The sequence below is a fragment of the Diabrotica virgifera genome, chromosome 3 (assembly GCF_917563875.1).
Source record: "Diabrotica virgifera virgifera chromosome 3, PGI_DIABVI_V3a".
NCBI classification, from domain to species: Eukaryota; Metazoa; Arthropoda; class Insecta; order Coleoptera; family Chrysomelidae; genus Diabrotica; species Diabrotica virgifera.
This window is the reverse complement of record NC_065445.1, coordinates 148,426,335-148,451,821: the sequence shown is the minus strand read 5'-3', so window position 1 is coordinate 148,451,821 and position 25,487 is coordinate 148,426,335. Positions and strand designations below refer to the sequence as shown.

The following is a 25,487-nucleotide window of genomic DNA, read 5'->3' as shown; positions in this document are numbered from 1 at the left end:
TAAATTTAGATGTAATATTGCAACAACTTACTAATAGGTTTAGGTTTGTCGGATTAAGAGACGAAGGTATAATAGGTTTTCATGTCTATTCCCAAAAAACCTATTAACACGAACCGATGAGAACTTTCGCGGGGGGCCTCCAATCTTCAGCTACGCCACTGGATACAACGATTATGGCGATCATACAACTTTTCAATGCCATTTTTATAATACAATTTGTCTTTAGCCTCAAAATAAGCCTCAGTTTCGGCTATTAACTCTTTAGGCCGATGTCAGATTATGCGTTTTGACCGGATGCGTTTCCGCCGCATCCGGTCAAAACGCATAGTGTGACAGATTGCTCCGGTTGCGTTGGAAACGGATGCGTTTTGAGTCATCGGTACGCGCTTACAAACTGCACCAGACTAAACGCATAGTGTGACAGGTCGGTCCGGTTGCGTTGGAAACAAATGCGTTTTCACCGCATCCGGTCAAAACACATAACGTGGCATCGGCCTTATTGGTGCTAAATTTCTTTCCAGTGAGCATTCTATTGAAGTCAGCTAACAGGTAGTAGTCGCCGGGATCCATATCTGGTGAATACGTTGGCTGCGGAGGTAATTCGAAGCCCAATTCATGAAATTTTGCCATCGTTTTCAGTAATTTGTTACACGGTGCGTTGTCTTCATAAAACAGCACTTTATTTTTCTTCAAATGGGGCCATTTTTACGCGATTTATTTCTTCAAACACTCTAATAACGCAATTTAATAGTCGCTGTTAATGCTTTTTTCATTTTCAAGATAGTCGATGAATATTATACCATGCGCATCACATCCCAATATACTGAGATGCCATAACCTTGCCAGTCGACTGTTGCGTCTTTCCACGCTTTGGAGTCGGTTAATCACGTACAGTCGACCCGGCAGACTGTCGCTTGGACTCCGGTGTAAAATGATGGAGCCATGTTTCATCGATTGTAATATATCGACGCAAAAATTCGGTTTTATTACGATTGAATAGCTTCAAATACTTCTCAGAAACACCAATTCCAATTCGTTGTTGTTTTTGACCGATTGTGAGCTCTCGCGGCACCCATTTTGCACAGAGCTTTCGCATACCCAACTATTCATGCACAATATATTCATCACGTTTCTTTCGTATCTTTACAGTTTCAGATTTCTCGAACAACTTCACTTTATGGTCATCCAAAATTAATTTGTGAACTTTTTTGATGTTTTCATCAGTAACAGCCTTTTTGGGGCGTCCACTGCATGCAGCGTCCTCGATGCTTATTTCGCCTCGTTTTCTCTTAGCAAACCATTTATCAATGGTTGATTTTCCGGGTACAGACTCTGAATAGTGTTTATCAAGCCAAGCTTTGGCTTCAACAGTATTTTTTTCGCCAAAAAGCAATCAATTATTAAGGTACGAAATTCCTTTTTATCCAATTTGTTTAAACTAACATAAGTTGCTTCACTTCAAATGCTATATCTTTTAAACTAACTAATAGTTCGACAGTTGTCAAATTTATAAATCCATCTTTTGAATGTTAGGGCTGACTAAAAATCATATGGAGCGTCATATACCAGTAGCGCCATCTATATGTCAGCCTACGAACTTTTCAGCCCGCCGATTATACAATTAATGTGGTTGATTCGACAAATATTCAAAATATCTCGATAAACACTGGCTTATCGAAAAAATGCTAAGGGACAGAAATGTTTTAAAAACAGTGTGCTTAACTAATGGTAGCACAATAATAATTTAATTGGAATGTACACAAAAGTTTGGGGAGGTTTAAGGGAACAATAAGGTTTAAGGGAACATAAAAAAATTTATGGGGTGTACAAATTTCAGTTATTTTTTTTAAGATGTTTCTGCCTAAAGAATGCCAAATATCCAGTTTCAATAACAAATCTCTAATAGTTTTCGCTATATTAAATAAAATCAATGTTCATTTTGTAACTTCAAAGGGTTGTAAATTTTTGAAGTGAAAACTCTTTTAGGGACGTTGTGCGATTTTTGGATAGGGGAAAAAGCATTGAATTCGCGACCGTCATCGCGACCGTCATCTTTAGGGACGTTGTGCGATTTTTGGATAGGGGAAAAAGCATTGAATTGGCGACCGTCACCGCGACCGTCATCGCTTATGCTATACATATATTATGTGTATGTATACATAAATTATACAGAGGTATTTAAATTTAAAATAAATGTAAAACCTATTTTAGAATGGGGAAAAAGGATTGATTTCGCGACCATCATCGCGACCGTCATCGCTTCGGCGAAATAAATTTTGTACATAATATATAGGTATATTATGTGTATGTATATATAAATTGTATAGAAGTATTTAAATTTAAAATAAATCTAAAACCTATTTTAGAATGGGGAAATAGGATTTATTTCGCGACCGTCATCTCTTCGGCGAAATAAATTTTGTACGTACCTACATATATTATGTGTATGCATACATAAATTGTATAAAAGTATTTAAATTTAAAATAAATGTAAAATCAATTTTGGGATGGGGAAAAAAGACTGTTTTCACGACCGTCATCGCTTCGACAAAATAAATTTGGTAAGTATATTATAATAATGTACGTATAATAATACTAATATAATTGAAGTGAAAACTTCTTTAGGGACGTTGTGTACTTTTTAAATGAGGAAAAAGTATTGAATTAGCGACCGTCATCGCTTCGGCGAAATAAATTTTTGAAGTGAAAAGTTCTTTAGGGATGCTGTGCACTTTTTAGATGGGGAAAAAGTATAAATTAGCGACCGTTATTGGCATTGGTTAGACGAAATACATTTTTGAAGTGAAAATTTTTTAGGGACGTTGTGCACTTTTTAGATGGGGAAAAAGTGTTAAATTAGAGACCGCCATTGCTTCGGCGAAATAAATTTTTGAAGTGAAAACTTCTTTAGGGACGTTATGCCCTTTTTAGATGGAGAAAAAGTATTGAATTATCGACCTTCATCGCGACCGTCATTGCTTCGACGAAATAAACGTTTGAAGCGAAAACTTTTTTAGGGACCTTATACACTGTTTAGATGGGGAAAAAGTGTTACATTAGCGACCGTTATGGCTTCGACGAAATAAAGTATTGAAGTGAAAACTCCTTTAGGGACGTTGCCTACTTTTTAGATGGGGAAAAAGTATTAAATTAGCGACCGTTATCGTTTGACGAAATAAATTTTTAAAGTGAAAACTTCTTTAGGGACCTTGTGCACTTTTTAGATAGGAAAAAAGTATTGAGTTTGCGACCGGCTTCACTTTGCCGAACTAAATTTCGTACGTATAAATATATATTATGTTTATGTATACATAAATAGCATATAACGTACGCAACGCGTATATAATATAGGTATAGCATTTCTTTTTGGATGGGGAAAAGCATTGAGCTCGTAATTTATATACTATAAGAAGTTTTCACTTCTGTCGGCACTTTCATGAGTGCTTTAAATTTTTTTTTATGTGCACATTTTTTACTAAGGTAAGTTAGGTTCAATCGAACTATTTTTGGTCCCAGAATATGTGATTTAATTTATGACCTGCATTTTTGTTACACCCTGTAAATACATATAGTGGACGCTATATTTCGTATTCATTTTGTGTGTTTCTTATTACGACCATATTTTCTGATGACCTATATTTTTGATATCTAATAATTGTACTTCTCGATATTTTTGACATTTCAACAAATTTTGTTGTATACAGGGTGTTTGGTAAAGAATGGACCACAGCTTAACCTTAGATTCCTGAGGTTAAAATAGGTCGATTTAAGCTAACTTACCTTAGTACAAAAGTTGATAATAACCGAAATACAGGGTGTCAAACTTAAACTTTTATTTTATATATTCTTGAATATTTCCTAACAGGCATGGGATAATAACACGAAATTTGGTTAGCGGGGGTTTTTGGGTCGAGAAATCTATATTCGCCACCAAAAATGATGTATTGCCCAGAGGGCGCCACATACGCCTTTCATCGCTCATTAAATAGGTTCAATTTTTTTTATTACCCACTCTATATACTTTTTGAATCAAAACTTTTATTATCTTAATATTTTTACTTTCATCTCGTTAAACTTAACCGTTTTTGAGATAAACGCATTTTAAATCTGCGGAGCAACATAATTTTTTTGAATATTATCAGTAGTAATTGCACAAGAGCTCTAAAATTATCGAATTTTTCCCGAGTGACACTTTGACAGTTTTAATTTCACGACCCGAAGGGGAGTAAAATTATGTCAAAGTGTCACGAGGGCAAAAATTCGATAATTATTTTAGAGATCGATTGCAATTTGCTGCGATTATTTCATGAATAAAACTCTTCAAAACCAAAATTTTATTGTAATTTATTTACGTAAGTACAAATTAGTACAATTAAACACACAGTTGTTATAAATATTTGACGGTTGAAAGTCATCACTTTTATAATTTTTAAAACATTAATTATTGTCATTATTGTCACTGAATGTATTTTTTCGTAGCAACGAAGGGCATCTGACGTAATATACTTGACGACGAGATATTATCAAAAATTATCACTTTAATTTTTATTTCTGTAGCTTTCTATTGGTCAGAATCTCCTACAAATGAAATAATAATTGTAGTTACACCCGAAAAATAACTTAAAACCATAAAAATTTACAAAAATATATCACAAATCTCTTTAAATGGAATTTGCGATGCAATGACATAAATATGAGAACTGGTACAATCAGTATGGTTTCAAGTTTATTTTTTGGGTCTAACTACAATTATATTATGCACGAAAAAATGTTGTAACGCAGATTTAAAATGCGTTTATCTCGAAAACAGTTGAGTTTAGCGAGATGAATGTAGTAAAAGTAAAAATATTAAGAGAATAAAAATTTTTATTCAAAAAGTATGTGGGGGATAAAAAAAATTGAACGTATTAAATGAGCACTGAAAGACGTATGTGGTGCCTTCTGGATAATATATAATTTTTGGTGGCGAATTTAGATTTCTCATCCCAAAAAACCCCCACTTACCAAATTTCATGTTGTTACCTCATGCCTGTCAGGAAATATTCAAGAATAAATTGAAATGAAAGTTTAACTTTGACACCCTGTATTTCGGTTATTTGGTTATTATCAACTTTTGTACTAAGGTAAGTTAGCTTAAATCGACCTATTTTAACCTCAGGAATCTGAGGTTACGCTATGGCCCATTCTTTACCAAACATCCTGTATGTAATATTACTTATGACTGCAAATCGATTATTATTTATTCAAAATAATTAAAGAAGAAATTATGCCTCTTTTTAAAAATATTCCTGGAATTTCCGATGTGTGTATTATAGTTGCGTAACATTCAAATAATTTTGTTAGAAGACACTCTGTATAACCAATTTCGCGATCACAAAACAATCGTTCATTATACAACTCTTGTTTTCCGGTGTACCACTTTACAGTTGGTACACTGTGCCATGCTTGCGTTTTGACTTGGCGTGGTACCTTTCATTTTGGGTCAAGTTATATAACATAATGACTGACTGGTCCGTTGTGTCTTATGAAATTTATAGAAAGGTGGAATCGGTAAATTAGGCAATATGCAAAGAAGTATTAATTTTAGTTAAAACTACCAAAATATAAGCTTTGTCAAATAAAAAATGAGGTAGTAATTACATTTTTGTTAATGACATTTAAATTTTGTCTACTTTCACTAAAAAAAAACTCTTTTAAAAGAAGACATTATAGTCCAGCAGTTGGAGCACGCAAAATAGAATTCTATTTTAGTGACGTCATGTTGCCTAGAAGGTTTTCTTTGATGCCCTTTTATCTGCTGCTACTATGGTTATATCGTTCCCTGTAGTTTGTACATTGTTATATATCTCCCTTGTTTTTGTAAACAGGTACTAATATACCTACAGCGTCTCCATTCATTTGGCATCCGTTCAACTTCCATAATAGTGTAGGAAACAGAGGTTGAACCTCGCAAAATGGACACAAGTCCGGTTTTTTTTTTCTGGCATATCAAGGGGTGCGTATTATGAGACTAACTTTTTCTTAAAAAATTTCGTCCTGGAACCCTCCTTTTCATCCCTTTAAAGGGGGTAATTTGTGGTTTTACGAAACGGTGCCCTTCCTGTACGTTTTGCAAAAAATTTACTTAATGGTAAAATGAAGAAGACTATATTTCCTTCTGTGTATTTCCCGACAGCATATGTCTATCACCCACCGTTTAGCGGGGGTGGCGACCCAAAGCTGACAAATTTTAAAAAAAGATGTTTTAAAAAAAATATTTTTTTAATTATTCACAAACAAGTGACTGATTTTTTGGTATAGGTTTCATTTAAGGGCAATTGCAAATTTTTTAATTACAGAGTGTTACATTTTAAAAAACTCTTTTTTTTATACCATCTGAACCGCCTATGCTAGAGTAAAAAAACTTTCAGCGACTATCCAAGTACTGGTCTTATTTACAAATTTGTATACTGCACCCCCATATTTTTCCCGAAACCACCCAAAAAAAAAGGAGAATAAATAAAGAAAATAATCCAAAATTGATTTTGGGCCACCACTGTGGCTTTAGAGTGCAAAGAAAATAAAATATGCATAGGTCATTATGTGTAGCAGACAGTGTGTTCTTTTATTTTCCATAAGTACGTTATCAATAAAATGAAGAGGTGACGAAAAAAAAAACAAAACTGGAGCACGCCACAGCAATTCTTAGGTTTAAGGCGCCACTGTGCCGTAACGGTTGCTTATATGAAAAAATGCATAGGACCTTATTTGTAGAGAAAATAGTGGTCTTTAATTCGGTATAAGTTTTGTTTTAAAAAAATGCATAGGTAATGAGAAAATCGTAAAAACATCTCCAGCTCTCCAAAGGATAGGGGTAGTTTCTGCAGTTTATTTTCAAGGATAGGGGTAGTTTCCGCAGGGATGTTGCAATAATCATATATATTTATAAAAAACCCTATTGATGGAGCATATGCCCATATTGTCCATATGGGTCAAAAAGCAAAAAAAAAAATATTTATTTTCAACCCCCCCTTTATTTATTTTTTTTGTATCAGGGGTTGTACCAAGAAATCGCTTCTGGTGTCCATGCATGGGTAATAAAAACGTGCACAAAATAGTATTTGAAGCATTTTAATAAAGGGTATGGTGTGTGAAGGATTCCAAGAAAATCATGTTCTTTATTAAATCTCCTTTTTTTGGGGTGGTTCCGGAAAAAAATATGGGTGCATTATACAAATTTGTAAATAAAACCAGTACATGGATAATCGCTAAAAGTTTGTTTACTCTAGCATAGGCGGTTCAGATGGTATAAAAAGGGGTTTTTTAAAATGTAACACCGTGTAATTAAAAATTTGCAATTGCCCTTAAATAAAACCTATACCAAAAATCGGCCACTTATTTGTGATTAATTGCCGCAGGGTTCCTTCTTAATTTTCATTACCGTTAGGAAAAAATAATTTTTTTAAAAAACATCTTTTTTAAAAATTTGTCAACTTTGGGCCCCACCCCCACTAAACGGTGGGTGATAGACATAATATGCTGTCGGGAAATAAATAGTAGGAAATATAGTCCTCTTCATTTTACTATAAAGTAAATTTTTTTAAAAACGTACAGGAGGGCTACATTTCGCAAAAACCACAAATTACCCCCTTCAAAGGGATGAAAAGGGGGATCCGGGACAAAATTTTTTAACAAGTTAGTCTCATAATAAGCACACCTTAATATATTAGAAAAAAAAATAAAATCAGACTTGTGTCCATTTTGCGAGGTTCAGCCTCTGTTTCCTACACTATAATTCTATTAAATAAACCTATTAGCCAATTTGTTCCTTTCTCTCCTAATGCCTTCCACACTTCCCCAGGAATATCCTCCGGTTCGTTTTCCTTTCTTAATTTTTTGGAGTGCTCGAACGAGTGAATAGTAAATGTTAACGAGTTAATAGTAAATTCAAGGTAGGAAGTATATATCAGCACGTCTCACAATAAGGATGAAAAAAACACAGTAGGTATGCATAAGATGGAATGCAACCACAGATACGTGTTTCTGATTCATTAGTCGTCATCAGTACGGTATAGCTAAGTTAGAATATGTGTATGTTAACCTTTCTTTCTTTGATTGTTTGAAACATTCTAAACGTTTGGTATTCCTTTCCTCAGGTAGCTGTAGCTTCATCCGTGGATGTGTTAGTTGGTGCTCTGGAATCCTCAGGGTCTTCTAACATTATTGCCACAAATTGTTTGCATTGCTCCTGTAGTGATCCTTTCCCAAGTTAACATACACCTATTTTAACTTGGCTATACCGTAATAATGACGACTAATAAGTCAGAAACATGTGGCTGCGGTTGCATTCCATCTTATACATACTTTTTTTTTTCATCCTTGTTACGAGACATGCCGATATATACTTCCTAACTTTAATTTTACTATTAACTCCCATTAACCATTCCTTGTTTAATTGTTTGAAATGTTATAAACGTTTGGCATACCTTTAATCAGATAGCTGTAGCTTCTTCCGTGGATATGTTAGTGATTGCTCTGGAATCCTCAGGATCTTCTAACATTATTACCACACATTTGATGTAATGAGTCAGAAACATGTGTCTGCCAAACATACATAGAGATTTAAAAATGCAACAGGTGTTACCCTAAAAAGATACAGCTAACAGTTAACATTTAAAAATTATTTCAACAGCAAAAGAACAAGTGGTAGCAAACAAGTGTGCATAAAAAATAATTGTAAAAAACTGTGTACACCAAAAACCAAGAGTCACACTTCCAAATATTTAATGCTAATTATAATTTAATGCTATTAAATATGTGGAAGTGTGACTCTTGGTTCCTGTTAATAAATAATGTTTATATCTTACATTTTCATTGGTTCATTTTGACTAGCTACAGCTACTTTACTTACATCTTGTTAGTTGATATCTTTTTAAGGTAACACTGTTGCATTTTTATATCTCTCTCTATGGATGTTTGTTTCTTACCAAACCCATTTTTAGATAAACTGATGATGTTTACTGATAGGGCCGAATTCTTTGCCTTTTATCTTCTACCAATTGATCGAAAAACCCACCACTTTTGAGTATTCTTTATTTGATATAGATATAAAGGAAAAAAGGAGAAACTTAATAGTAAAATAAAGGAGAATAAAGGCAAAGAATTCGGCTACTTCATCATTTATTGAAGACGTTTTGTTTACAAACCTGTTAACATCGTCGTATATTACCTAAACAACAACAATGTAGATGAACTGATAATGTTTACAAATATGTAAACAAAAAGTCTTCACTAAATGGATAAAGTAGCTGACTTTTTTGTCTGTAATTTATATTTTGAGGTTGCAGTCATTAATTTAAAGCGCAGGATAAAAGAAACTTTTTGTTAATATCAAGCTTTCACAAAATTTATTTGTTGCATTTAGTTTGAAATAAATTATAATTTTTTCAGTAAATACAATGATATTAACACGAAAAAACATTGTATAAAAGACGCATATATAAACTTAGGACATGAGGGTAGCCCATTAAATTTTCAGCAGTCTCACAAAATAAAAAATTCCTAATCTTTTGGTAGTTACAATGTTTTCATTTTATCTCACAGTAATAGATTTTGGAACTGAAATGTTTCATAAAAACCTGCTCGTCTATTTCAAATGGATTGTCTCGTAACGATTTCAAATGTGGTGTCTCGTAACTGGCGTGCCTCTAGATTTAAATGATCTCTTTCTGTTTGATTACGCCACATCATTAAGTTCATTTAATAATAGCAGATTTACAAAATCGATTTTTTTTTCAAAATGCATATTATAATAAACATTACACACAAAGCAAAAAAGTTAGGTTAATAATATTAATTTGGACTAACTAACAGACCTTCAGTCATTCATAGTTTGTGGTTACACCTCATATTATTTGAATATGCATATCACCAAGTTTCTTCCTAATTTCTGACGTAGCTGGATGAGTATCAATGATATGGTCTACAAGTTCTCCAGTTGCACTCTGCCCTCCTTCATTTAGCCACATACCAGGTATCATGGCGTTTTTGTATGGTCCCCATATGCCTGGAGTAAAAGTGGCTTCTCTGGAAACAGCCATGTGGCATGTAGATGTACCACATATCAAACCAACCCGAGTGTGAAACGCAGGGTCTACTCCGGGAACCCTACAACCAATCAAACCCAATCCACCAGCATGGGCGTCTATCATTAAAGCACCCACAGGAGTACCAGCCACTAGTCCGAGCTCTGCAGCTGCTTGTTGGGACAGTACTTTTCCTACTGCAGATCCTGGAGCTAATACAACGCTACCGATCTTTTGCCAGTTGTTTTCAGCCAGATCTTCCAGGCCTATTTGTTGGAAATAGGATTTATTCCAGGCCTCGGTACCGGCGATATTCATTTCGTAAGTCCATTTGCACATTAGAGAACATAAGGATTTTGAATCTGCTCCAGTCGCTCTCCATGTTAAGAAATCGGGCAAGTCAAAGAACCAACCAGCTTTGTCCCACGTGTCCTTGATATTCCTTTTGAGCCAAAGCAATTTTGGCGTTTCCATTTCAGGAGAGATCTTTCCACCAACATATTTCAGAACAGGAGGGTTCAATTTATTAATTTCTGAGGCTTCGTTCACGGCTCTGTGGTCCAGCCAGAGGATTATGTTCTGTTGATTATTTCCACTTGGGATCACAGTAAGTGGTGCTCCACTTTTGTCGAAACATGCCAAAGAACAAGTAGCGTCAAAACCAGTTCCTTTTATTTTGTCTGGCTGAACCTTTTGGACCACGATTTTGACACATGTGACAACTGCATTCCAAATATCATCAGTGGATTGCTCGTAAAAATCCGGTTGGATATTCCAAGTTCTTGTGCAATTTACCGCAGAACTAACTATTTCACCACATTCCGTGACTAAAGCTGCTCTAACACTACCAGTACCCACATCCACTCCTACAAAATAAGCGATGTTATCAGTAATCGGCATTGTAAATTGGTGTGGGTGTTATACAGTTAACAGTAAGGACGAAACGAATGCCGGTTCAAGGTCTGTGACATGTATTATGTTGAATAATTTTGTTTGCTTCCGCAAAATCAATGGGGACTGTCAAGAGTTGTACGTATTACAGCCCATACAGTCCATAGTATTTGATAATATCAACCTATTATAATGTCAGACTGAGCCAAATTTGGTTTGCCGTGATTTTTTATATTAAATATAAATTTGTGAATTTGCTGTTCCAGCAGTGGCGGCTTGTCCTATGAGGCAGGTGAAGCAGTGCCTCACCAGTATATCTTATATATATTATATTTTTTCAATATAATTTATCTTTTTGAAATTTCCTAAATAACTTTATTTTTATGAAAAAAATTATAATCGGTACGGCCTGACTCTTTATCTTTGTATTCGTCTTCCACATACCAGTATTATATGCATCATGCATCTCATTTCAACTTTTTCAAATCATTACAGATGACGCTTACTTCAAACCTCATCCTTGTCTAGCATACTACCATTTCTTAAAATGGGACAGTAAAATCGGCAAAATTTGAAAAATGTGCTACCAATTCTTCGAACGAAATTCATCCATCCTTGAGGCATGCTTCAAACATGTGTTTCTTTTAGTTATGAAGTTAGGTACTTGACCTTGCTTCCCTTATTTGCTATGGACTCTTGTATTGTAGTTTTGTAAAGTAGTCTTAGATATAGTTTTATATTAGTTTAGAAGTTTAGATTATGTTTAGAAGATTTTATCAATGTCATACGTACTGGCTGTGTGGCATTTATCAATGCCAGTTATAAATCAATAAAAAATTTAGAAATCATGCTTTCTTTTATAATGCTTTATTTTCTTATAAGTACGCTTTTTATAAAAAAACAAAATAAAATACCAAAAAAACGAAGTTTAACCCTTAGTTTACTTAACATAAAAATCAATCTTATAATGTAACAGTAATTTGCTTACTTGCTTGTTTGTATTTCCCTATATTCAATACATTTACAATATATGATTGGTTCTAAAATGAAATTATCACGTGTTTATGGGTATATTATTTGCGTACAATAATTTCATTTTGGCAACTGATTAATATTAACAGAATCAGTTGTCCGTCTGTTGTCATGTAGTATGTAATGTAAAGTTTTCTTAATATGGCTATACAACGCTGATGAGACGAAGGAAGGGCGAAACATCTGATTCATATTGGTTTGTAATGTGGTATTATAGTAATTATTTTTAGCTAAAAAACAGCTCCTATGAGTGTGAACCTGTTGGAGGCTTAGAGCTTTCGTTGCTATTCTTTTGCGAATAAAATTGTTATTTAATATTTTAATATCATTTGCAAACATTAAAATAAATACGGCGCCGTTCTGTAGACACCCTAGCGAGGGTTCGGCAAATAATCCCCGGACAAATAATCCCGGACAAAAAATCCCCACAAAAATCCCCGGACAAATAATCCCCGGACAAAAAATCCCCACAAAAAATCCCGGACAAATAATCTCCACAAATTTTTTTGGACAATGGCAATGTTTTGAACATAGTTATTCAAATCAGAGTGTACAAAAGATTTAAGCAAATAATATTGGAACATGATTCTCACAGCATTACTTCATTCCCCATATCTTCCACGATTTTTTAAAAAACTCACACTCTTTTGTTACGTAAAATTTGAAGTTTTTGATACGGAATTGGAATTCAAAATAACTCTATACACTGAGGCTGAAAGAATCTGAGTCCATCGTTTTCACGGGAAAACTTTTAGAGAATTAATCGTCAGCAAATATTTCTTAAGGATTTTCTGTCCGGAATTTTTTGTGGGGATATTTTGTCTAAATAATTTGTGTAGATTATTTGCCCGGGATTTTTTGTGGGGATTTTTTGTCCGGAGATTATTTGTCCGGGGATTTTTTGTCCGGGGTTATTTGTCTGGGGATTTTTTGTCCAGGCATAATTTGTGGAGATTATTTGTCCGGGATTATTTGTCCTAGCTTCGTCCTAGCGTTATGACGTCACAAAATCGTATAGAAAAACTAACCATCATAATAAAATTCCTCAGGTATAGTGTGCCTCACCACCTTCTACTATCACTAGCCGCCCCTGTAGTACGTCGCAATTAGGGTTGCAAGAGTCCAGGATATTCGGTGCTGATAGGCACCGCCGGTGCTCTTATTGAATTTCTGTGATCGAATACACTGGACACTGGATCATGACGGTCATTGTACCTACTGAGACTAAACACTATCCATGCTATAGCTCCAGCTATAACAAATTATGTTGTCACTTTACGGCATTTTAGTGCTGCAGATTCGTGCAAATATTACAAGAATTGTGCATTTAATGATAGAAACATATAATTTGAACCACATACTACACATATAGTCGGAAAAATGAAAGAATACCCATGAACGAACATATAAAACACGCTGTATTTTCCTGTCACCGTGTCACAAAGAAAATTGTCCAGTGCAAGTACATGTAACAATAATTATTACATGTACTTGTGCTGGCCAATTTTTTGTGTGACACGGTGACAGGAAAATACAGCGTGTTTTATATGTTCGTTCATGGGTATTCTTTCATTTTTCCTACTGTATAAAGGTTCAAATTTAGATATGAGGTCATCTCAAATTTTGCCTTTTACAAAAATGGCGGGCATTCAAAATGGCGACTATACATATGTGACTAATAGCAAGAAAAGTCCGATTTCAACCAAATTTGTGACATATATAGGTTCTTTTTTTATGTATAAGATCGAGGTCTTGAACGGGAAGAATCGGTTTACCAGAAATTGTGTTTTTCCTGGTTTTTTATGTAAAAATATGTTGTCTTTTTTTCAATTCTTTTACCTTATATTTATTGATTTTAAAAGATAATACCGCCATTGAAAAGAGCGTAAACATATTTTTTAGGAAATATTTTGAACTTTTTAGTTATGTTAATTACCATTTAATAAATGCATAACGTATCTTCACATGTACCATATGCGGCAGATTCGTGCAAATATTATAAGAATTATTATACATTTAACGGTATAAGCATATAATTTGGACCCCATATACTACACATACAAAGATTCAAATTTAGATATGAGGCCATCTCAGATTTTGCATTTTACAAAAATGGCGGGCATTCAAAATGGCGACGAAACATGTGTGACTAATAGCACGATAACTTTTAAACGAAAAGTCCGATTTCAACCAAATTTAATATATAGGTTCTTTTTTCATGTACAAGGTCGAGGTCTTGAACCGGAAAAATCGGTTTACCAGAGTTTGTGTTTTTCCTGTTTTTTATGTAAAAATATGTTGTTTCTTCTTCAATTCTTTCATCTTGTAGTAGGTATATATTAATTTTTCAAAAAGGTAATACCGCCATCGAAGAGAGCTAAAAAATATTTTTTAGGCAATATTTTGAACTTGTTAGTCATGTTAATTACCATTTAATAAAGGCATAACGTATCTTCAGATGTACTTATGTGCGCCAAATTCTTGCAAATATTATAAGAATTATTGTGCATTTAACGGTAGAGGCATATAATTTGGAACACATATAATACATATATAAAGGTTCAAATATAGATATGAGGCAATCTTAGGTTTTGCCTTTTACAAAAATGGCGGGCATTCAAAATGGCGACTATACACATGTGTCTAATAGCACGATAACTTTTGAACGAAAAGTCCGATTTCAACAAAATTTGGTATATAGGTTCTTTTTTTATTTATAAGATCGAGGTCGTGAACCGGAAGAATCGGTTTACCAGATGTTGTGTTTTTGCTTGTTTTTTATGTAATATGTTGTTTTTTTTTCAATTCTTTCACCATGTATATATTAATGTTTCAAAAAGGTAATGCCGTTATTGAAAAGAGCGTAAACATATTTTTTAGGAAATGTTTTGACCTTTTTAGTTTTGTTAATCACCATTTAATAAATGCATAACGAGTCTTTAAATATTATGTTCTTATGAGCAAATTTTTTTTAAAGCTACACATTTTAAAGTAAGTCTAAGTTGGGTAAATTTGCATTGGAAATTATAAAAACTTATTATGGGTCGATGGGAGGGCCCATACTAATTACTAGGAGGGTGATCGGTGGGTTAACTAACCCAGACGTTAAATGTTCAAAGTAGAAGTTGCATATTTTAGTGTCAAGGTTCAAGACGCAGGTTTCTGCGACAGCGTTATTAAAAGAATTAATTTAATTATAATACATCTATTACATCTATAATATTCATTATACTCTAATTATTACAATAAATTGGACTGAGAGATACAATGTGTACAGATAAAATTCAAAGCAATAATGTTATTTAAAACAAATGTCGCCACAAGCACAAAGTGCGGTACACTTTGAAGCAGCCTTATTGCATCGACACTCTCGTGTGCAGCCTTTCTTGCAGACACACCGAATTAGTTCTCTGCATACTTGAGAAGCCTTTGGTAATATCGTCCAACACGTTTCCTATCCACCTTCAACCTTTTTGTTCCAGCTCCAATCCACTGGTGACAGGAGCACTGGGGCTCCGACCATCTTTTGGGCCCAGCAGTAACTAGCCTGGTAAATCGCTCTCTTTATGTGCTCTATTGCTGTACATCTCTGGCTAAACAGATGTTTTCGCGTATCATTCACTCACTTATGACTGCTAGTACGGTCATATAACAATACTACAAACCTGTCCAATGGTTTCAGCAGCTCAGGCAAAGTCATTATATTATTATACAGGTGATGAAATAATACAACATTAATATATAAAAGTATTCTAATACCGCCATTTCGAATGTCCACCATTACCGGTATAGGAAAAATCCAAGATGACCCCATTTCCAAAATCAAAGCTCTACATTTGTAGAATGTGTGGTTAAAATTGTAGGCTTCTATCAGTAAATGCACAATAATAATTCTTATAATATTTGCACGAATCTGCCGAACATAGGTACATGTGAAGATACGTTATGAATTTATTAACTAGTAATAACATAACTAAATAGTTCAAAAATTTCCTAAAAAATATTTTTCGGTCTTTTCAATGGCGGTATTACCTTTTTGAAAAATTAATATATACACGGTGAAAGAATTGAAAAACAACAACATATTTTTACATAAAAAACCAGCAAAAATATAACTTCCGGTAAACCGATTCTTTCGGTTCAAGACCTCGATCTTATACATGAAAAAAAGAACGTATATGTATAACCTTGGTTGAAATCGGACTTTTCGGTTAAATGTTATCGTGCTATTAGTCACATATGTATAGTGGCCATTTTAAATGTCCGCCATTTTTGTAAAAGGCAAAATCTGAGATGGCCTCATATCTAAAGAGAGTGTCCTGAGATACAGGATTGGAAAATGTAAACTGGAAATATCTAAAATAATTTCTAAACAAGATAGAGGGCCGTTCGACTGCGTTTTTGACAAAAAAAGCTGAAGAAAGTGTAGGCAATGTTCTAACCATACTATTTTTGTTTATCAAAAATGCCAGGTCCATTTACACTCTAAATGTTTTGAGACTTTTTACAAAAAATAAAATTGTATATTTCAAATAAAAAAAATAAAAATGTACGAGTATACAATTTTTTCAGTTGCAATGCGAAGCCAAAACTGTCTTAACTTTTACTTAGATCAGAGAGTGCAGCCAGCACTCTTATCGACGATTTCACCTGTTGTTAGAGGTTCATCAGAGACTGCATAGACTGCTGGTCCAGGTCAAAATTTTCGACATATTAATCCCCCATTGCAACTGACGAGAAGGTAGTAGGTGCGTAGCGGCATCTGCTAAATAAAAGACTAAGTTTTTCAACCTAATAAAAATATTTGTAAAATAAATATTTCTAAAAGATTTTTAATTGAAAAACTTATTGGCCCATTTTCCTGGTGACACCTCCAGGGCTTCTACAATATGCAAGCCAAATTAATGCTGCAGTGAAGACAAAAGGGAAGGAATTCTACACTATGCAATTCACAACCCCCGTCTGCAGCGTGGTAAAGTTCCAACGGAAAATGGACCTAGTTACTCTATAGGAGTAATACTAATATAAAAATAAAAATGTATACCATTTTTATTCAGTTGCAATGCGAAGCCAAAGCTGTCTTAACTTTTACTTATATCAGAGAGTGCAGCAAGCACTCTTATCGACGATTTCACCTCTTGTTAGAGGTTCATCAGAGACTGCATAGGCTGCTTTCTCTGGTCTAGGTAAAAATTTTCGACATATTAATCCCCCATTGCAACTGACGAGAAGGTAGTAGGTGCGTAGCGGCATCTCCTAAATAAAAGACTAAGGTGTTGGTGACACCTCCAAGGCTTCTACAATATTCCAAGGCTTCTAAGTTCCGTTGGAACTTTACCACGCTGCAGACGGGGGTTGTGAATTGCATAGTGTAGAATTCCTTTCCTTTTGTCTTCACTGCAGCATCCATTTGGCTTGCATATTATAGAAGCCTTGGAGGTGTCACCAGGAAAATGGACCAATAAGTTTTTCAATTAAAAATCTTTTAAAAATATTTAATTTACAAATATTTTTATTAGGTTGAAAAACTTAATCTTTTATTTAGCAGATGCCGCTACGCACCTACTACCTTCTCGTCAGTTGCAATGGGGGATTAATATGTCGAAAATTTTTACCAGGACCAGAGAAAGCAGCCTATGCAGTCTCTGATGAACCTCTAACAAGAGGTGAAATCGTCGATAAGAGTGCTGGCTGCACTCTCTGATCTAAGTAAAAGTTAAGATAGTTTTGGCTTCGCATTGCAACTGAATAAAAATGGTATACATTTTTATTTTTATTTTTTTATTTTTTTATTTTTATATTAGTATTACTCCTATAGAGTACCTAGGTCCATTTTCCGTTGGAACTTTACCATGCTGCAGACGGGGGTTGTGAATTGCATAGTGTAGAATTCCTTCACTTTTGTCTTCACTGCAGCATCCATTTGGCTTGCATATGGTAGAAGCCTTGGAGGTGTCACCAGGAAAATGGGCCAATAAGTTTTTCAATTAAAAATCTTTTAAAAATATTTAATTTACAAATATTTTTATATTTTTATATTTTTATATTGTTATTAGGTTGAAAAACTTAGTCTTGTATATTTCAATTTTTATACCTCAGTCCCGCCAAAGGTTCGAAAACCAACCATTTTGTTGTTGTGACACCTGCCATTATCAAAGTGTGAAACAATTTTTTTACGAATGTTTAAGTTTATTTTACTCTAGTTAATCAAATATATTACATATTGCAGTATTTCTTTGCTTGGCGGTTAATGGGTTAAATGCACAATTGTTTTACATATCGGCTGCATTATTTATACTTCTGTCTTGCAGTACTTAAAATCAGGTATATTTTCTATTCTCGTCATAAAACAATATGTTTGAAATTATTTTGGTTCACCAAATTTGCAAATGGATAAACACTATAAGCTTGCATTTTGTTCATCTACAATTTTTTTGTGTATTTAATTTAACTTATTTTAGAATGTCTTACGTTATTTTCTTTTGATAGTAACTAAGTGTGTACTACATTATTTGCTGGTTCCTACCTACTCAAAATGATCTCGATTTCTATTTTATAGTACATTCTTTCACGGTTTTTGCTGCAAATTTTAAGAAACCGCTTGGATTGACATGAAATTTGGCGTACGCATAGCTAACATGTCAAAGAAAAAAAGTTATATGATGCCGATGTGTGCTTTTGCCCTGGGGGTGAGTTTCACTCGATCTCGGGGGTAAAAAAATATATGTCCAAGATAATTCCCGAAATGGATAAACTGACTAATTTTAAGCAGCTTTTGTCTATAGAGTTTTTTCACCAAATCAACACTTCGAGTTATCTGCAAGTGAATATGTTCATTTTTCAACAAAATAACTACGTTTTTAGACGGTTTTTCGCAAATAACTCAAAACGTAAGCATTTTGTCGAAAAAAATATTCTTAGCAAAACTATAGCCTATAAAAAAGTGAAAAAAACGGTGTATATTAGGTCTCTATACCTAGCAAAAGCAGAGTTATAGCTACTGAAACATAGGTTGATATTCGAAAAATTCCAAATAGAATAATTAAATGTGAAATATCCAAATAATGAAGCAGTCTTGGGAAAAACACATTACAACTTTTTTAAAGTGTTTAAAAAAAGCTTTATTTCGTTTTCATAAAAAAAATTTCTAGCATCAAATGTAAGTAAGTTACGCTCAAAATAAAGTTGGTCCCTTTTGTTTTGGCAAAAAAAAATCAGCAAGATCACCCCCCAATTAGCAATTAATGATATTAATCGTTACCGCTTCACAAGTTATTTTACTTATGTTGTTTTAAATATGATCTCTAAGTTTCATCGATTCAAAGTGCTTATTTTTAAAAAAATTTGGTTTTAAAGTAAAATTTTTAAAAATTTTAATTTTGGAAAAATGCTTTTTTTCAAAATAACTTAAAAATTGTTAGAGATACCAAAAAGCTTAAAGAATAAAAAAAGTCGGCTTTACTTTTCTGAATATTTTGTATTCTTTTTTGTTTTTCTCCAAGACAAAAATTGGTTAAGATTCGGTGTTTATAAATTTGCATACACTCGTGAAAAGTGACTGGTTCAAGCCCTTTTAACTACAGCTTTTTCAAAAATAAGGACTTTGAACCGATGAAACTTACAGATCGTAATATGATCAATACATACGCGAGTAAAAACTTGTGAAGTGGTAACAATTAAATTCATTTGAAATACTAATTAGGGGGTGATTTTCCCGATTTCTTACCAAAAAAAGGGACCAACTTTATTTTGAGCGTAACTTGTTTACTTTTGATGCTAAATTTTTTTTTAAAAAACAAAAATAAGCATTTTTTAAACACTTTAAAAAAGTTAAAATGAGTTTTCCCCAAAAAAGTGCTTAGTTTTTTGTTTATGGCACGTTAAAATATTCGATTTGGAATTTGACGAATATGAACCTATTTATCATTAGCTATAACTCTGCTTCTACTAGGTATAGTGACCTAATATATACACCATGTTTTTCACTTTTTTACGTGCTATATTTTTGATAAGAATTTTTTTTTCGACCAAATATTTACTTTTTGAGTTATTTGCGAAAAACCGTCTGAAAACGTGGTTATTTTGTAGAAAAAACATATTCACTAGCAAATAACTCGAAAAGTATTAACTTGGTGAAAAAACTTTATAGAACAAAAGTTGCTTATGGTAGGGGAGCAAAGTATGCTAAATGTGCACTCACTCGAGCTCTTTGGGGACCTATTGGGTTGTGATTATTAGGTCCTAAAACCAAAAAAAGTTAAGTAAAATTTTCCATTTTAGCGGGCGGTTGCCATTTTTTAATTTAATTTTCCATTTCCATTAATCATTTTCTCCGATTATAGCGCCATCTATCCATAATTAGAAAAAATGTTTCGAATAAAAGTTGCTTATTTTTATGCAGAGAATCCAAATCTGCAATAAAAAATGGAGGCTCCCATTTAAGATTTTAAAGTAACCCCCCACCCCACCTCCGCGTGGGGTCGCGTTTATTACCATTCGATATATTTTTCAAAAATTTAAATAAGTGTATTTTGCAGTTTTTCGATCTGATGTTTATTTTGGTAAATATCGCGTGATTTGTATTTAAAATTTTAAATTTACCCCTCACCCCTCTCTGTGAGGGGTCATGTTTGGTATCTTTCGATAGATTTTTGAAAAATATTGAACGTGTAGTTTTTAGTTTTTCAATCTGACGTTCATTTCGCGAAATATTCGCTTTTTTCTTGTGAAAATTTGTGAGTTACCAATTTCCTTACGCCCCGCTCAAATCGTCAGATTTTTTAAATATACACTGTTTTGCATGTACTTAACTTACCTTATCTTAATCTGACAATTTCGAGTATTATTTTTAAGGATAGATTTTTTATTTCGGGTCCCCTAAACGAACTCCCCTGTGTTAAGAGCCAATATATGGCAGAGGTACATCTGCAGGGTACCACGTTTCTCCCCATATGATAATCTGACGCGCTCGAGTAACTGCAAAAATCTCCGCTTGGGCTCCCCTACCATTAGAATTAGTCATTTTATCCATTTCCGGACTTATATCGAACATATATTTTTCACCCCCGAAAGGGGGTGGAACTCACCCCTAGGGCAAAAGCACACATCGGCACAATATCACTTTTTTTTCTTTGACTTGTTAGCTATCTGTATGCCAAATTTTATGTCAATCCAAGCGGTTCTTTAAAATTTAGAGGTTTTGCAATATTTTACCTTTAAAGAACTTAAGTTTGTTACGTATTTTACTACGTGACATAAGTTCTGCTTGTTTTCTTTCTGCTTAATTTATGCAATTCTCGTTTAAAATCCAAAAATATGAAGTATAATACCTAACTTACTTCCACTAATGACCCCCTACGCCGACCCTGCCGTTGCTCTTTTATTTGCAACAGTGCAACAGGTTGTCTGTCCCACTCCGACTTTCAATTTTTGATTACTCGAAAGTTTCTTTCTGTTGGTTTAAGTTAAGTTCTTTAGTCGTTCAGTCCGCGTGAAATTAATAAAACTAGTCCGCCACAGATCAGCGTCGCTTCACTGTGTGGGACTTCTGTTTTTACACAAAAATTTACTTTGCTTTCGTGTCGGTTTGCAAGTCTAGTCTGTGCTAGTTAATTATTTCTGTGAATTTTTGGTACTCCTGCTGTAATGGAACAAAAAGGCAATACACAAAATACTAAATACCTTCATCCTTTTTATCATGGATTAAGGAATGTTCCTGAAGGAAGGATCAAGGAACTACAGAAGGTTAGAACTTGGTAAGTCGATCTTAAGTCTTATTATTGTATAATATATCTACTCTATAATTCAGTGTTGATCTATATTTAATAATTTTATTGTTTTACAATCGAATTTTCACATTTATTCCTATCTCCATATAGGTACAGCTGTCAACGAAGTAAGTATTCTTAGAATGGTTGTCAATATCCGAACCTCAAAAAGAAAACATATTTCTCCAGCATATTATCTGAATGTTCCTATACCTACTGTCTTATCTCTGATTTTTTCTTATGGAAAGTCCTCATCCAGGTTATTTAGGTACCAAATAAAAGTTCTTTTCCCATCTGTATCACTCTAGTCCCTATCTAGCCATTCCGTCTATTATCTGCTTGTGTGTGTGTGACCTATCTCCATTGTCTGGTTATAACTTGCTTATTCGTAAGAGTTTATAATATGTACTCCGCCAGTATTGGTCATATTTCTTCTTCTTGAAGTGCCTATCCGTTTCGGATATTGGAGACCATCATGTGAATCTCTACTCTGCACATTGTTGCTCTGAAAAATTTGTGGTTGTGTTGAACAACCACTTACCTACGTAGATTTTTCAGCCAGGAAATCCTTCGCCTTCCTGGTCCGCTTTGTCCTTTTACTTTTCCCTGTCAGATTAGTTGTCATATTTAGGGTTTATAAATTGTTAATAAAAAGTTATTTTCTAATCCATCGAGTAAATTTTCACGTTTTATATCTACATACATACCAAGAAACGACTCCCCCCCCACGATAACCAACAATTTTTCTGTTCTATTCGCTTTTCTGGATACTAATACTACTGTTATGATCCGATCCGCAAATGCAGTTCCGATCAAAAATTATAAAAAATTTTAATATTTACATTTTAGTGTAACATAGAGGAATGAATTCCGTTCACATATATGTATATGTTTTTTTGTACGTGTTAAAAGTGATATGGACTTATTATGGACTTTGATGATTAAAATGTAAAATTTAGGACAATAAACATAGTCTGGGCTGATTATCGGAGAATAGGCAATTTTTGGGAAAAGTTATTTACCAGCAATTTTATTGCTGGAATCGAATTATAAGATCCTATATATTAATAATATAGGTATGCAAAGTCCTCAGATAGTGTGCTACTTTTTTTATAAACAAAATGGCGCACGAAAATCGTGTTTTTTTCAATTATTGCTCTAGAACTCCGAAGATTTTAACTTTACAACAAAAACACTCAAATAAAATTCACCGTGATTAAATTCTGCATAGAGACGTGTTTTTCCCGATCTGCTCCGACGAAAATTTTCCTCGGAAAATGCGGGTGTTCCCAACAAAATCTTTAATTTTCAAATAAAGTTTTAGATAAGTAATTATTTACCAATAATTAAATAATTTGGTGACTTAAAAGCCTTCTTGGTTTAGATTATAGTTCCAGAAGCTGGTGAAAATTAACCGAATATTTTAGCAACAATTCAATTGTTAATTAATAATTTACGGTCGCAATAATAACCAAAATAATTATGATACACTGATCAAACTTTGAAATCTTATAAAGATGAGATGCCTATTTAACATTTTGTTGACAAAATATAAATTTTTTATTTTTTTGCATAACCTTTAAATGTTTAAAAAAAATAGTTATAAACAAGTTAACGTTTCTCAGAAAGTTTTTAGTATATTATAATTTTGAAAAATAGCTAAAATGCGCATTTCAAATATCTTGAAAATGAATGCTTTAAAACTTTTTTGCAACCATTTTCAAAAAAGTTATGAAACAGCAAAGTTAACATACGATTACTACGGTGTTAATAATTTTTTTTTAATTCTTTCAAAGCGTAGAAGTGAGTTTAAAGTACAAGCTAATTATTTATAAAACAATATCGATTATCAGCTTAATGGTTATATTTTAATTAAAGATTATAAATATATTTTTTTGTAATTTACACGCGCGAAAGTAGAATATTACAGTACCGTAGCTACCCGCCCACAGACACAACTCGCGCGAGTTTAAGCGTGTCAGTCGCTTCGAGTGAACATTTTATCTCCGGCTCTGTATCAATCCTACTTTCGCGCTAAAAATTACAAAAAAAAGTATTTTTAACCTTTGATTAAAATATAACCATTGCACTAATTTTTGACATTCTTTGTGAGTAATTAGATTGTACCATAGACTCACTTTTAAGCTTTGAAACCATTAAAACAAATTATAAACAATGGAGATATCGTATATTTATTTTGCTGTTTCCTAACTTATTTGCAAATGGTTGGAAAATTTTTTTAAAGCATTCATTTTCAAGACCTATGAAATACGCATTTTAAGTATTTTTTAAAATTAGAATATAATAAACAATTTCTAAGAAATGTTAATTTGTTTATAACAATTTTTTTTTAACATTTAAAGTTTATGCAAAAAAATGAAAAATTTATATTTTGTCGACAAAATATTAAATAGGCATCACACCTTTATAATCTTTCTAAGTTTGATCAATGTCTCATGATTATTTTGGTTGTTATTGCGACTGTAAATTGTTAATTAACAATTGAATTGTTGCTAAAATATTCGTTTCATTTTAACTGGCTTCTGAATTTATAATCTATACCAAGAAACCTTTTATTTCACCAAGCTATATAATTATTGATAAATAATTACTGGCCCAAAAAATTTATTTGAAAATTCGAGATTTTGTTGAGAAAACCCACGTTTTTCGAGGAAAATTTTCGTCGGAGCAAATCGGGAAAAACATGCTTCTATGTAGAATTAAATTGGGGTGAATTTTTATTTGAGTATTTTTGGTGTAAAGTTAAAATCTTCGGAGTTATAAAGCAATTATTGAAAAAAATACGATTTGTCGGCGCCATTTTGTTTATAAAAAAGTAGCACACTATCTGTGGACTTTGCATACCTATATTAATAATATATAGGATCTTATAATTCGATTAAAGCAATAAAATTGCTGGTAAATAACATTTCTTTGTACTTTACTAATTAGACCAACGTATTATAACTATTTTTTTTTCAAAATTTAAAGATTATGCAAAAAAAAGAAAAATTTATATTTTGTCGATAAAATATTAAACAAGCATCTCATCTTTATAATCTTTATAAATTTGATCAATGTATCATGATTATTTTGGTTATTATTGCGATCGTAAATTGTTAATTAACAATTGAATTGTTGCTAAAATATTCGTTTAATTTTCACCAGCTTCTGGAATTACAATCTATACCAAGATGTCTTTGATGTCACTAAGTTATTTAATTATTGATTAATAATTACTTACCTAAAACTTTATTTGAATATTATAGTTTTTGTTAGGAAAACCCGAATTTTCCGAGGAAAATTTTCGTCGGAGCAAATCGTGAAAAACATATCTCTATGCAGAATATAATTGCGGTGAATTTTTATTTGGGTGTTTTTGTTGTAAAGTTAAAATCTTCGGAGTTACTTACTTACTTACTTAAGCCGTCCTCTTGTACCTTACGGTGTCGAGGTAAGTGGAGAAATGAGACGTCTCCATGCCTTTCGGTCGGTAGCTAGTCTTTCTGCTTCTCTCCACCCAATATTTCTTTTTCCGCAAGCCTTTCCAATATTTGCATTCCACGTTCTTGCTGGCCTGCCTCTTCTTCGTTTGTTGTCAGATGCCGCTTTCCATACCCTCTTTACAGTTCTACCTTCACTCATTCTCGCCATATGTCCGAACCACGATAACTGTTTCGTTTCAAGTCTGTCTAAGGTCCTTCCAACACCGCACCTTTCACGTATGTCTTCA

At 33.2% G+C, this 25,487-nt stretch overlaps 2 protein-coding genes across 4 annotated transcripts in view; one reads left to right on the top strand and one right to left on the bottom strand.

Annotated features, from left to right (window-relative positions):
• Positions 1-9,869: 9,869 nt before the first annotated feature.
• On the bottom strand, positions 9,870-11,028 carry LOC114338440 (FGGY carbohydrate kinase domain-containing protein-like). The gene has a single exon (XM_028289044.2). It carries the CDS (start codon positions 10,962-10,964, stop codon positions 9,885-9,887), a length of 1,080 nt encoding a protein of 359 aa, XP_028144845.1. The 5' UTR covers positions 10,965-11,028; the 3' UTR covers positions 9,870-9,884.
• Positions 11,029-21,444: 10,416 nt separating this feature from the next.
• Positions 21,445-25,487, top strand: part of LOC114343993 (alpha-tocopherol transfer protein-like) — a 391,725-nt gene continuing 387,682 nt past the window's right edge. For all 3 annotated transcript variants that reach the window (XR_007696809.1, XR_007696808.1, XM_050645579.1), the window contains exon 1: positions 21,445-21,742. Coding sequence is in view for 1 of the 3 variants with exons in the window: in XM_050645579.1 (XP_050501536.1) it covers positions 21,633-21,742 (110 nt within the window). In the remaining 2 variants the exon portion in view is untranslated. The remainder of the gene's footprint in view (positions 21,743-25,487) is intronic.